This window comes from Glycine max, chromosome 13 (assembly GCF_000004515.6).
Source record: "Glycine max cultivar Williams 82 chromosome 13, Glycine_max_v4.0, whole genome shotgun sequence".
In the NCBI taxonomy this organism is placed as follows: Eukaryota; Viridiplantae; Streptophyta; class Magnoliopsida; order Fabales; family Fabaceae; genus Glycine; species Glycine max.
In genome coordinates this window covers 26896465-26912190 of record NC_038249.2, presented here as the reverse complement: position 1 = coordinate 26912190, position 15726 = coordinate 26896465, and the positions used below count along the sequence as shown (strand labels likewise).

The 15726-nt window shown below is 31.0% G+C and overlaps 2 protein-coding genes across 2 annotated transcripts; one reads left to right on the top strand and one right to left on the bottom strand.

Annotated features, from left to right (window-relative positions):
* Positions 1-1273: 1273 nt before the first annotated feature.
* LOC100810081 (calmodulin-like protein) lies at positions 1274-2649 on the top strand. The gene has a single exon (NM_001253228.2). The coding sequence runs from the start codon at positions 1475-1477 to the stop codon at positions 2162-2164; it is 690 nt and encodes a 229-aa protein (NP_001240157.1). The 5' UTR covers positions 1274-1474; the 3' UTR covers positions 2165-2649.
* Positions 2650-6808: 4159 nt separating this feature from the next.
* Positions 6809-8783, bottom strand: LOC100809549 (CUE domain-containing protein). The gene is made up of 3 exons (NM_001255266.3): positions 8259-8783; positions 7440-7660; positions 6809-7301 (listed from the first exon to the last, which is right to left on the bottom strand). The coding sequence occupies exons 1-3, from the start codon at positions 8563-8565 to the stop codon at positions 7041-7043; spliced, it is 789 nt and encodes a 262-aa protein (NP_001242195.2). The 5' UTR covers positions 8566-8783; the 3' UTR covers positions 6809-7040.
* Between the last annotated feature and the right edge of the window lie 6943 nt (positions 8784-15726).

The following is a 15726-nucleotide window of genomic DNA, read 5'->3' as shown; positions in this document are numbered from 1 at the left end:
TTCAAAAAGTAAATGCAAGCCCTGGGAAATACCGGTTGGATAAAGAGGTCTGTGTTGTGGAACCATGATTGGAGTGTGTGGGGAAGCAGAAAGAGTAATAAATCGATTCTCTTATTCTATCACATGATTGGGTGGGAGAAAGAAGACATCATATCCTTACATGAGAGCACTTGTGGCAACTGTTTCTGCACGCATCTTATTACACTCACTACTGAATGGATAACTTAATGAAAAAGCAACCAAGACCATAACTTTAGCTTCTGATTTGGAAAAGAATGACATTTGAATTGAATTTCACTTTCGAAAGAAAGACCATCTGATGTTATGACGTTGCTATACAATATTTACTTTCCAAAAACTAAAGGAGACAACTTTTGTTTGCATTATTTTGTTATGCACAAAATATTTGCTTTTATATATTATCGGGTTATTTAATTAAATACCATGAAGATATATATTTTTAAAATTTTATAAGATTGATGGGGTGATTAAGAAAAATGGAAAAGTTGCGAATTCGATCCCTCCTACTAAGTTGATATAGTTGCCTTTGTTTATTAACTTGATATTGATTTTATTTATGCATGAAATAAATAAATAAAAATTTATAAAATAATTATAATTTTAAATTGAGTTGAACTAAATCAAGCTATTCGTGAATTTAAATCAAGTTAAATCGAATTAAAAATAAAAGATTATGTCGAATTAGAGTCAAGCTTTCTTATTAAGTCGAGTCAAATTGGATCAAACTTTACTTATTTTTAACAAAATTAATAAATTAATAATTAGCATTTATAAAAAAAGATTATTTGAAATTAAAATTTTACTTGTCATTATTTATTACTGCTATAAAATTTTAAAAACTCTTAGAAAAACTTGTTTCTCTTCCTTTATTTCCTTTCCATTACTGTTAAAAACTCTTAGAAAAACAAGTAATGTTTCTCTTCTTATAAAAATTTAATATGTACTGTGTAAAAAAAACTAATTTCAATTAATAAAAAATATTATAAATATAACTTTTAAAATAATTAATTATAAAGTAAATAAATATATTATATATAATGGTTTGTACTAACTGAATGACATTAGTGTACATATTATTCATTTTACTTAAAATCAAAGAAATAGAAAATGATTAATATGTGAAAGTTAAGATTCAATTATTAAATAATATTTAAATTTTATGTTTGACAGAAGTAATTTTTCATTAAATTTTATTTATTTTTAGGTTGAATTTTAAATTAGTAAATATCTCTTAATTTACTTTTGATGAAACGGAGTGTGAGGATCTAGAAAAAAAAATCAAGAGAATGTTGTTTCTTTTTATTTTCAACAAAAGCAGACAAAGTTTCGTATACTCTATGGCTCCAAGATTCTAACAAGGTTACTTGCTCCTAGCTCTTCCTGGTTCTCTTCTTCCTTATCCCTTATTATATCCTCTCTGTCGTTTGCAATATCCAATATTCCAACAAAACACATGGATCTAGCTACACTGCTGCTAACTGTTCTCTTCATCGCAGGCCTCATAAATGTTTTCTTTTACATACCCACCACCAAGATTAGTGCGTGGCTTCAAACTTTCTTCCCCAACAATAATTCTTGCAACAAAACCAAAACCAACTTGGCTCCTTCTCCTTCTCCCTCTTCACCAACGACCAAGATGGCGGAGAGTGGTTCCCAAAAGAAGAAGGAAGAGCTTAGAAAACTGTTCTCCACATTCGACAAAAACGGCGACGGGTTCATAACGAAGCAGGAGCTGAGGGAGTCCCTGAGGAACATCGGAATCTTCATGGCAGACAAAGAGGTGGATGATATTGTTGTCAAGTACGATTCCAACAGTGACGGCTTGATCGATTTTGAAGAGTTTTGCTTGTTGACAAGTGAGTGTGTAGGAGGGGATCATCATGAGAAAGAGGGTGGTGTTATGGGAAATGAAGAGGTTGATTTGAAGGAGGCTTTTGATGTGTTTGATAAAGACAATGATGGGCTTATTTCGGTGGAGGAGTTAGCTTTGGTGCTTACTTCGTTGGGGTTAAGGGAAGGGAGAAAGATTGAAGAGTGCAAAGAGATGATTAAGAAGGTTGATATGGATGGAGATGGCATGGTCAATTTTAACGAGTTCAAGAGAATGATGATGAATGGAGGAAAGCTTGCCTTCAACGCATAGTGATCCACTACAGGTTCTCTTTAATTTCTTCTTCAATTCAGATCCGCCATCGTTATTAACTCCAAAGAACACCGAGAATTGAACACTTTACCATTGAAATTGTGTGTGTATATATGTGAATATGATGGCCACATCATCATCATCATCATCATGTATGCGTTTCACACCACCACCACTTCGATCGTAGCTAGATACATGAAATGAAATACTGTTCTGATTTAGTAAGTGTAGATTCTTAGTTAATTTTCCATGTTTCTGTGTAACATATGGCAATTGCTGTGTTGACCCATTCTTTTTCTTTGGCAAGGAATTTATTTTCTTTGATTGTGTCTGTGTGTTATACTGGTGCCAATTTATTTTCTTTGGCAAGAAAGTCTTGAATTTCCAGCTTTGTTCACTTTTCTCCATGAAATTGGGAAAAGTAAATTATGGATGTATATATATACACTTTTATTTTATATAACAATGATGTTGTTTCTGCTGCCTCACATGCTAGATAGGACGAAAACTTACCAAGTTAATTGTGAAGGTTAATTTCCACGAGGGAGACTATTTTAAGCAAAAACTAATATGAAATATCATTGGATCGGATTCTGAAATCCATTCAAGAAAAATATTACTTCTTTCAACTCTTCAAAATCACCCTCAACGATACATGTGGACTTCTTCCGACGTCCTAATTTCTAATGATCTTCACCATACTAATTTAATTTGGTAGAACTTGTAATCCTTTGTTTGTTTAAACTTTCAAATAAGCCTACTACGTTTTCTATTTAAATGCATTCCCCTTTTTTATATATAGAGAGAAATGTTTGTTTCAATTCAAGAAGTCCCACAGGTATCGTCGCGGACTCGTGGGAATATATCTCGTCATAGACAAAGATAGTACTAACAATTAGTTCAAAATTCATTTTAAATCGAATTCATGTTGTAAGTTTGAAGTGAAGTAGTTTATATATTTTCTTTATTAAATTATTGGTACAGAATATTACTGGAATTTACTTTAACTAAAATCCAATTATGGACCTAAAATTAAAATCTCAAAATAAAATTAAATATATAAATGTTTATCTAAAATTACACTAACTAATATTTTAACAAGACGGATTTAAAGATGGATTTAGTTATACTTTAAGTCTATGTCTTTTTAAAATGTTTTCCCATTTTTTAAATGATATATATTTTTAGTCAATTTGAAATGATATTATATACCTTGTTCTTGTTGTTTTGTATATTTGTGAACGTCGAAGATAGTGTAAAAAAATTTATAATAACTTATATATTTTATTCAATCAACTAAATCAAATTCCCTTTTGATATATTGTTCTTCATGTTGTTAATAGCAGTTTGATCACAGTTAAACTATTAAATTTAAAACAAGTACTTTAGTTGGTTTAATAATCAGCCTGATTTTAAAATTGTTTTAAACATTATGCAAAATATGCTTTATAATTTAATTTAGTCCATGAAATACACCTTAAAAGATAAAATATGATTTTAATCATTAACTAATAATTTAACGGTTAAATTAATTTTATAGTTTGTTATACAGGTCAATATAATTGATCTAATATCAACCATTTATTTTTTTAATATCATTGATAATTATACTTAATTTTTTTAAAGTAGATCATTCACACGTACTGTGTGGGGTTGCTTGTTTGTTTTTACAGCTCTTCAAAACGCGTCTAGAAAAAGCAAAAGCAAAAGTGTATAATGTATTAACATAGAATCACGCTTGCTTTTTACATGCTCCATTATAAATAATATAATATTTCCTTTTATTATTTTGTTTTGTAGAAACAAAACAAGACAAAAGTTTGCTAATTTAATTGACCCTAATAGACTTTGAATTCTTACCAAACTATATTCTGGCTGACTTTTACAGAAAATAACTTACAACTCCTTGACCCATGGACTAGAACAGGTATAGTGGATCCCTTGGCAAAGGTTTACACATTCCAGGTAAACTTTATAACTCAGTAGTCGATTTTGTTAGATGATTTTTTTAATGAATAAGTTAGATCGATTTATTTATGTCTTTATTGGATTTGATGTACTGATAAGTTAATTTATTTGAATTTGGATTTGATTCCATTAATATTTAAAGATATGAGATAATATTAAATTAATTTGATTTGTTGACATAATATACTAATTTTAATATTATATATAATTAAATGGTAATCTAAAAAATATATATAACTAAAGTATATATATATATATATATATATATATATATATATATATATATATAATTTTCTAATCAACAATTATAACTTTGTATTTTGTATTTTTTTTAATGTATAGGATATTTCTCGTTAAATTACACTACACAATTTTTATTTTTCTAAAGTATACACATCAATTGAAAGGAATGACATTGATAGGAGATAATGATCACATATATTTTTATATGTTTAATGTCATGGGCTTGTACACATCAAACATGTCATTTGGGGGTTTAAATAGGCTATTGGAATAGTCGAGGCTCTTACTCTATATTTGAATGGGGTATTTAAATAAGATAATTTATTTTTTTAATAAATTTGAAATACTCTGTCATAATTCAGTTGTTTGGATATTGAATTTCAAAAAATTTAAAATGACATCAAATTCTCTACTCTCACATAGGCCCTTTTGTTCTCTCACACCTAAGTGGTGGTGGTGGTTGGAGTAACACATCACGGCGGAGAAGTCGTCGAGAAAATCCTCCAGCTTTGACAACGATGACGCGTGACCCACACTTTGCAATGAATATTCAATGAAACTCATGTCGTTGTGGTTCAGATTCTGCTCAAACACGAGACTTTGCGATAAATTGAACTAGTAAGAACTAAGATGAAAAAAATCTAGAGATTGACGGCGCCAAGCCTCGAGCGACACGGAGTCTGCCATTTTTCGTTGCTCTGTCTTTGTCACGGATCCGCCATTTTCGTGACTCGCTCTATACAGATCCGCACTCCATGCATCTCACATCTTCTATGTTGACTTCTCCCGTTGCCACCATGACCACCTTGGCCACACGGTAATGACGCAAGGCACCATAATCGTTGTGGCACGAGACATTGTAAACGCGACAAAGATCTCGACCTCATCGAAGGGAGAGGAAATAAATTTTCGAGCACATATCTTAAAAGAAGAAGCAATATGATGCTTGCATATTTATTGTTCGAATTCTGGGACATTAAAGAGAAATGAGGGTTCTAATCTTGTAATGTGATGAAAGATATGTGACATGAATTTCTTCATGATAATCTACGGTTCGTAATGGGTTGTTGGATGCAATTAATGAAGAGGTGAGGTTGTTCGTAATGGGTTGTTGGATGCAATTAATGAAGAGGTGAGGTTAAAAGGATGTCTATGTTGAATCGATTTGGAGAAGATGTGAAGGAGCTTAGTTTGTGACACGGAAAAAGGAAGATGTAGTGGAGGTTGGGATTATCAGTGACAATGACGATGTTAAGGAAGATGATAGAGATATCTACGCCAACGACAAGAGATCCACTGACATCAGAAGTACAATGAAAATTAAATTTTATTGAAATTGAATTACTTTATTCAAACAAGAAAATTTAAATACAAGAAATTAAATTATTTCATCCAAACAAAATATTTATAAAACAAAAAAAATTTAAATCAACGCAATTAAAATGTTATGTATTTAAATTTCTTAGAAATTTTTAAATCCTGCATGTGCACATGGTACTGTTATTTCAAGTGGGAGGAATGTAATATACTACTTCATAACACATTTTTTTTTCCATCACACTATTATATTATCTATTGAAATTTATCTGAAACGCATTATTTGGGGTCATGAGGTCAGACCTGCTCCCTGTTCATTGGAGTCACATTCTCAATTTATTGAATCAGTATCTTACTACCTCAAATTAATTTAAACTTAATTTGGTATCACGCTAAATACAACATGATTTGATATGTTAAAATGCATTATTGTTTATTGAGTTTCTATGGTAACCCAATAAATTTGGGAGTTTTAATATTTTTAATTTTTTTAACCAATCAAATTACATGTCATCTTCTTATTACTTTTTTTTTTGTTTTTTGAAATTAGTCATTGATTATTATCTTTTAAAATTTTAAAATAGCAACTTTTCAATTAAAAGTGATTAAAAATAACTTTAGAAGTCTAAATCCTAAAATCTTTTTAGTTACTTTTAATACTTTTTATAAAAAAAATTATTTCTTTTGTAAAATATTTAGATGAGTACTCTTCTTTGTTATTTTCTTTAACCTTAAAGATGTTTTTATTAATTTATACATAATTCACTATGTATTAATTACATTAAGGGGAGGACGAAATTCAGTGTTTTTTTCTAATTTCTCACTATGCATAAATTTTTTTATTTTGAAACCATTTTATTTATAATAACATAGTGTAGAAAGAAAACCAATAAAAAAACAATACAGAGACTTATTGAATACTAATGCAGATTGGATCACCACACAAAAATGACAGATTCAATCTTCGCATCAGGTGACAACTCTTTTGTCTCATAACAAACATGATCGCTCGTTACGCATTTGAGTTGCTAGAAACTTGTCAAAAACAATAGTGGCGGCAGAAAACACCAGCAATAGACAGTTAGACACAGTCCTAGATCATCCAGGGGCTTACATGAAGCATGCCAAATCAAAATTCTAACACATCGAAAATATTTATCACATGGGTATCAGCATCAAAAGAGCTAATAATATATGGGAGGACCAATTTTTTTGCCACATCCACGCATCATTAAATAGTATAAATCTTCAATATCCACCATTAATTAAAAATGTGGAGTAATATAAATTCATTACCTCGTTTCTTCTTCAATCATGATTATTTAAACTACAGAAACAGCCATGTTACCTAGAAAACATCGGGATGAAAACGGCCAGGGATGGAACTACTTTGTTCAGCCTGCTTTAGGTGCATTGTCAATGCATAATTGTTTACCTCTAAAGCTCTTACCTGTTCCTGGTACTGTGACACTAATTGCTTCAAATGCTTCAACTCTTGATTTCTGTCTTCATATTCTTTCTGGCGTTCGTGCTGAATACCGACAGCACGCTTCAGAATCACGTTTTCTTGAATAAGGGCCTCCACTTGTTCCTTCAGCATCATATTTTCCTGAATTCAGTAAACCAAACAATGAGTACATCATATCACACCCTATGACATTTATTAAAAGGAATTGAAAGTGCATATTTGCTTGGTATTTGGGTTGACAATGACAATGCTGAGAAACATATATGCATAATAAATAACCTGGTGAATGTTTCGCTCTGTTTCAACACTTGCTCTTGCGCAAATGGACTTCTCCAATGCCTCTAGCATTCTTGAAGCTCGAGATTTGGCATCATCCATGTTTGAAGCATTCATCATTTCAATAACAAAAAGCTCTACCCATTCGGCACCGCTTGTAAGATACTTTAGTCCAGCTGCTGGATCATCAGAACCTGAAACTTCTGCATCACATTTTGCTCCACCTACAACAAAAAAATAGCCACCTATTCCCATCAATACCCCAAAATTTCAGTGGTATATATATAAATTCATACAGATTGCATATTTCTTATCCACATTTCTACTTTCTAGAATAAACACTTAATTTAATCCCTAAAGTATTATCCTCTTTCCTTAATTATATTTACAGTAAGCAATCTTCCAAGTAATAAAAATAATGCAAAGTAGTCTCCATTGAAAAATTCTTCAAATTGGTTCTAAACCGTAGTAAAATATATCAGTTTAAGGACTAAACTGATGGACACTTAATACTGGATAGATTATTTAGAAGTGAGGGTCTAAATTAGTAATTTATTCCACATTTGACATACTGAGTGGCAGCACTAGTAGGATGTTGTTAGATATATCCCGCGTATTGATGAAAAGTCAAAACAGTGTATATAGGTGAATTGACAAGTTAGTGGACTTCTGGATACCAATTGGGAGAGCTCAAAACAAAACTATCAAAATCGTCGTTGTAGCTTGGAATTCAAAGAATGAGCATCGGAATTCCCAAGCTAGCGCATGTTTTAGAGTTGAGTTAGGCAAAAATTTAGAGTTTAAGAAGCTTAACAGATTCACCTTGCAATTGAGGAGGAGCAGTATCAGATGCGATGGGAGTAGAATCAAGAGAAGGAGGCGGTGGTGCTCCTAGTCGGAGCTGGTTTAAGCTTCTGATAGCGGAGTCGATGTCGTTGCCGCAATCTTGGAGAGCTTTCTCGAGAAGGTGGTGGTCCATGTCAGGGAAAAGGGCGGCGAGGTGGTGGAGGAGGGAAGAAGGAGGAGGAGAGAGGTGAACGGGAGAAGAAGAAGAGGAACAACGGATCCTCTTGGGAGGAAGGTCTTGGAACAGCGCTGATCTCTTCCCGCACACTATGATCGCAGACATCTTTCGATCCTCTGCTCACACCGCCTCCGATCCGCCGCTCATGCAATCCGCCGCTGCGATCTCCGATTAAGAATAACAACAACTGGATCCCAAGTAACGAGCTCCTTCACACACCTGGCACTCTCTTTGTCGCTCTTGCTCTACTCACTACTTCATTTACACGCGTTAGCTTTTCTCTACTACTGTGCAGTGCCGCGTCAACTACTGTAATAAGAAACAGGACTGCTAGTACTATTAGCTAAAAACTATGAAGACACACTTTATACCTAAGGTCGGAGAAAACACGCATTCGTGGGTCACATGATAAAAATTATTTGATAATTTATAAATCATTTAAGTAAATTATTCAACTTAAAAATACTTTTAAAATATCAACCGTCTGATGAAATCAAATATTCATATTAGATTTAAAAATAAATAGTTATTTTTTTCTTAAATATATAGAATATTAATAAATTTATTATTAAAAGATGAAAATTTAAATTTAGCTCTGAAAAGTAAAAAAAATACAACAAATTTATTTATCTTTTAATTTTCTTCCGCTGTCAGTTAATGAAAAAAGTACAACAAATATAATCATCTTGTGTTGCTTTAAAATTTCTATTATGACAACATTAGATATTGACAAAATAAGTTGAACCTCATTTTTTTGTAAGAATTAACTTAATAATGGTTGTATATTTTTGTTTGAGTCTCATAATTTGGGTAAGGTACGATCACATTAAAAGTTTTAGAGCAATAGAGAAATTATGCTTATTAATCAATATTATTCTTATTATTATGTTTGTTCTATATGTTTGTTTTCCTATTTTTTTAAGTGTTTATTGTAATGTTATGTTTGTAACGATTAAAAAAAGAGAAAAAGATAAAAATTAAATTATATTTTAGGTAAATAGTCATTTTTATTCCTGAATGTATAGAGTGTGTTCATTGAGTGTGTCATGTAGGTTTTTTCATTAACGAAAATGGATGAAAGTTAACCAATGGATAAATTTGTCGCATTTTTTCCACTTTCGGAGACTAAAATTTAAATTTTCATCTTTTGAGGATGAATTTATCATCGCTCAACACATTCAAAAATAAAAATGACGATTTATCCTAAATTTAGGGAAAGAATTAGTATCTCGTGCTATGATAAATTAAGATTTAAATCTCGACGAGTTTATATTTGGTGTAGATCTCAAATAAGATTACTTCGGATAGAAGAGACATGTGGAAAAAAATTAAAACATTTTATTATTATTGGTTAGAATTTACTAATAAAAAAAAGAAACTTGCTTTTAATAAATAATAAAGTACGGATAAAATTTTATGCTTTCATAAGAATGTTATGTTAGTATTTCATAAGTATTAAATATATCTTATGTTTTTATTAAACATTTTTTTTTGAAGATATGATATTTTAAATAATTTGAATAATAGAAAATATTAAATATTTTTAATATAATCAATATTCTTTTAATTCCTTTTTTTATCATGTATTCACAGACAAGTATTTTTTTTTTAGTTTTGTGCCACTTCATCATTTTATTCTAAAATTGCAATCTGAATCATTTTTTCTATTTCGCCCATTCTTTGTGGAATATAACTCTCTTATTTCTTAGCTTAACCATTTTTGTCTGTAAAAAAAACATAGCTTAGCCATTTTTGTTTTATTGTAAGTTTGGTGACATTTCTGTTGGGCCGAAGAAAGACAGATGTTTCTTTTTCTTAAAAAAAAAAAGAAGAGAAAAAAGGATAGAGGTTTTTTTACAAAAATATTTTATTAGAAAATGACTTTATGAAGATCAAATTACGTTACTTTTTTTTCTTATGTCTGGTATTCTTAACCGTTAAATTGCTAATATAAAATATTTACAACATGTTTTCCTTATTATTTCTTAAAGAAATGTTTGACTTAATGTTAATCCATGGACAAGTGCACAAAATTAGTATATCTCCAATTTTCAAATAATTAATAAGTTGAATTCAAGATTTGAGAGATGAAAAATTAAAAATAAATTCACATAAAATTAAATTAATTATCTAAACAGACAAGCAAGAAAAACAAACACTTGAGAGGGTGTGATGTGAAGGTTCAAAATGTGAATAGCTTCCCAAAACTACTCTTGATGTAATATTAATGATTTTTCTCTATTTAATATTATTCCAAGTATCACCTACATCATCTACTCATAAGTGAAAGAGTTTAATTTACCTAACCTCTCTTCTAATCCCTCAAGAGAATAAACTAAGTAAATTGCATTAGGAATAGAGATGCGTAAAGCAGGCTAACAATATCATTCTACCCCTAGACATGAATCATTTAAATGTTCTTACCCAATTTTTAGAAGATAAACATTTCTCAATGCCTAAATCCTAAAACAAATACATGAAATATGAGTGATCAGACCACAATAAGTAAAATTAAGCACAGAAAGAAAAAATAATAATTAAAATACCATCAAATAGATAGTAGGTAAGAAATTACATCACGAGCCTTTGGTTGCTAGGCTCCCAACAATGGAGGGTTTAACCTTTAATTATCATGAGAGGCTTTAAAATTGCAAGGGATTAATATGGAGGGAAGGAATGACTCCTAGGGGTGGATTTTCCTTATTTCTGCAATAATCCTAGCCTTTGTTTCTTATGGAAAGCTCTAATCTCGTGGAGCTTTAGTGTTTAGTTGTGTGTCTTTTTCATTTGCTTCCTCCTCATTTTATAGATCTAGTTAGCTTAATTTTTATGCAATCTCGTGTGAATCATGCAGGTTTTGATGATGTAAAAAAGAATTTACTTGATAATGATTGTCATCATAAAAAAGAGGGAGAATGTGAATGTATGAATACAAATTTTTGATGATGTCAAAGTATAATCAAACAAGATTGCTTCAACAAACATTCAAGGTTAAGCAAACAGAGATTGCTTCAAGATTAATTCAAGGTAAAGCAAATAAGATCAAGAAAAAGATAAGACCTTAATTTATTTGTTAAAAGAATCTCACAGATTGATCAGTTTTAGCCTCAAACAATTATTTTCAAACAAATCAAGGTACTAGTAATCGATTACCGGAGACAAGATTTCAAATGAATTTTTCAAAAAGGTTTTAAAATTTGAATTTTAAATCTTGTAATTGATTACCAAATGTTTGTAATCGATTACCAGTAATGACACTTCAGAAAATACTTTGAAAAGTCATGACCCTTTAAAATATAACTGTGTAATTGATTACCAAAATTCTGTAATCGATTACCAGTGAGAAAATTTCAGAAAAACTTTTTAAAAAGACACATCTCTTCAAACCATTTTGAAAAAACATAATGGACCTATATATATGTGTGTCTAACTTCGAAAAGAAACAAAGAGTTTTAAAGAGAACTTAATTGTCAAATCCTCTCTAAACAACTATTGGTCTAACGCTTGTAAATCTATTGAGAATTCTTCTAGGAACTTCAAATTGTATCATCTACTCTAAAGGAGAGAAATCTTTCTATTAATCTCATAAACTCAGTTGTAATCAAGAGACTGTTTGTCTCTTGGATTGTGAGAATCTTGAACACAAGGGTGAGGGATCCCAAGGTGTGTTCAAAGTCTATAAAGGGTTTACAGAAATAGTGGAAAATTTCAAGTGGATTGCTTGAGAACTGGATGTGGGCACGGGAAGTGGTCGAACCAGTATAAATTGAGTTTGCATTTCTCTCTTTCTTTATCTCAGTTATTATTATACTGTAATTTACTTTGTCTTGCGCATTTAAAATAACATTGTTAAATTGATTGTTTCTTCTTCTTCTGCATTATGAGCCTATCATATATCATTTAAAGGGGGGGGGGTTAAAATTTGTTAGTGAGAAATTTTGTAAAACTTAATTCACCCCCTCTTCAGTTATTGAGGTCACTTGTCCAACACCTCGCCCTAAGCGCGCCCGTCGCGCTTAGCGAGTAAGTTGGTGGTCATGCGCTTAGCGTGTCTTCACGTAATATTTGGTTTTTTCATGTGACTTTTGTGCGCTAAGCGAGTACTGTGCGTTGAACGAGAGTCTCTAGATCTTCAACTTCTCTTCCAAGTCTTATCCTGTGTTTCTGCAACAAAATAACACCAAAACACTATAAATTTACCAATTTAAACACCTATTGGACAAAATTTTGAATGATGTTAAAATTCTCATTATTCACATAAAAATAAGCAATAAAAGAGAGAAAATTTAACAATTTTTTATGATTTAATCATATAATATACATGTGCACCGCAATTATTACTTAACTTATTTTTAAAAAAATAGTTGTTTTTTTTTTAATATAACCCATTCTCAAACAGATGTCCAACGCTATATTTCTATTTTTTTTATGTCAACGCTATTTTTCGATTGTGGACATGTCTCGAATTCTATTTTGGAGATCATTAAAATTAGGATTAAACTGATTTATTTTATTTTAAAACTATTTAACAGAAGCAAAATGAAAAATATATATTATCATTCATCAGTACCAATTTAGATATTGATTTTCTATCTGTGATTAATTTTACCCGTAGATACTCATGGTACGGATTTTTTTTTGTTATCTCTACAAAATATAGGTGCTTTTAGTTTAATTAATTTAGAGTGTGTTTGGAAATGCTTTATTATTTTTTTCCTTCAAGATACTTATTTGTTTTTGAAAATAATATTTAAAGATTTACAATTATTTAAGCACGATGTTCAACCAAGTTGAACCCCTTAACCTTCGAGATACTTATGGCTCCATGCTTGTCTTTTTCTTAAGTTTTCTACACATAATAAAAATGCTAGCTGCGGATGTGACAAATTTTAGTTTAAAATAAATAAATAAATGCTGAGAGAAGAGATTACATGAAAAGTAATCGCTCAGATTTTTCGACAAAACTTATTTACAAACAAAGTTAATAAATACTTAACAATTATAATATGATAAAAAAAAATCCGCCTGTAGAACTGATATTGCAGCTGAACTTGAATTAGCAGGTAAAGAGTTGGTGCTGGCTTTGGCTTAGGAACAATGGTTGGAAAAGTTGAGAAGCATGAAGCATCTGAACACAAATGACATATTCTTTTAAGATATCTTATCTATGTATGTGCCTTTACTACCAATGGCGCCCATATATTGCGTGCCTCCCTCACACTATTGGCTGAATGCATGATGTTCATGTTTTGCAACCTCTAGTGCTTCACCGTCTTTGCAATACTTTCATAAGCACACAATAAATTACTCATTTTATTATACTTTTATGTATTTGATTGTGAATCCAATGAGAGATCCCAAGCTAATAGTATGTATTGTAGGGATTTTTGGGCCCTAGATAATAATGTCCCAATAGCTGTGGAGTTAGCACTCAATCCAACTCGAAAGGTGAGGCACATTTAATCAACAAAAGTTGATTTAATGGGTAACGATTAAACTTATATTTCACAAAAATATGAATTCAAATGTGACTGCGGATATAAAAATCTTGGTAGTAGCTAATTATAAATATTTTTGTATATGCTTTATGAACATGAAACTTGTTCTAATTCTGATTAATCAGACTGAATTTACCTTAACTTTTAATTAAAAAAAAGTTGTGACACATTTATTATTTATATACTACATTATATCTGAAAAAATTATAGTTTTGAGAGATTTTTTTCTTCTTTCATGCCAATTATTTGGCTTGCTAACTTTATCCCTCCAACAACAGGAATTGTTTGCCCCTATGATGACCTTGAGTGCCATACACTGGTCACTACTCCAAAACCTTCCTCCTTCCCTCATCCTGTGCGTGTCTCTTCTATGTGTTAGGGAGTATATGGTGGGGGTCCAAAGATTAGGACCCACAAACTTAGTGGGGGCAATTGGCATCACTCCTTTCCAACAAGGTTTGTCAAGTTGCAAGAACAGTGTAGAAAAAAAAAAAAGAATAGGATCTCAAATTGCTTTTCATCGTCCCAAGCATCATAGAATACAATTTTGTATATAGTTGGTTGATGAAATGACCTCTCACCAAGCAACCTCTCCCTCCCTCTTTCCCCACTCACTCTGTCTTTCTTTCCCTTCTCCCTTAAATATACTCCTTCAAGAGAAACCCACCTATGCTAGACCCATGCTCATGTATCCATGTAGGAATCTATCCCACCCCAATGCCTAGAGAGAGAGAGAGTGATGGGATTGCACTCAAATATGCTCTTGACCATCTTTCTATTAGTTTTGACCCAACAATAATATGACCCTAAATTGTTTAATAAGTGTAACTTAATTGACGCCTAATCATAAGAGCTTTTGGTGGTGATGGCTTACATATCGCAAACTCCTTTTTCGGATCTTTTGTGCCAAGATGCTGCTTATACAACTAACATTAATCTTTCCGCAGATGAAGAAGAGGAAAGTGAAAGCAATGTAGGGAACGAAGTTCCCTGTGTTTGTTCAATAACCAATAAGGAGTTGTATGTTGTATTGCAAGCCACAATAATGTACCTATCCTTTGTCTATTATGGGAAAATTTTTCTATTTTCGTTTAATTCCCCCCCCAGCTGATGAATCCCATTTTATTTCCATATTATTATTTTTATCTATTTTACCCACAATAGTTGCACATACACTCAACTGTTTACACATGACTAAAAGAAAAATAGTTACTAAGTATATATATGCGTGATTAAAAAAACAGCATATATGTGCATTTTAACTGTTATAAAGTTAATTGCACATTTTATTTCTCAATTAATACTAAAAGTGCATACATGTATTAAATAAATAAAAAAATAATAAACTAAAACTGCCTTAGGTAGAGAGTGTCTTTCTTCCCCTGATAAGAATAAGAATAATAATAATCTGTAAGGACTCTTCTAGAAACTATAGCTAGTGCAATATAATTGCTAAATACCCTAAACACATTGTTTCAGTTTTTCTACTTACCACCAATCAACAAGAATAATTAATGAATCAATGATGAAACCAAACAACAAAAAATCTTTATACTCTGATCAGAAACCCCAAACAATGTTCTGAAATGCGTTATTTTCATTATTTATTTATTTTATTCAATCTTGAAAACGTCGGGTCTAGATAATGGCTTTTGTAAAAATTATTTTCTCGCCTTTTTAAGTCTATGTTAGAATGTGACATGTGGAAATTTAAAGACTTCTATTCTCAAAATAAAATTTATTTTTCATTTTCAGTTTTGAAATTCAG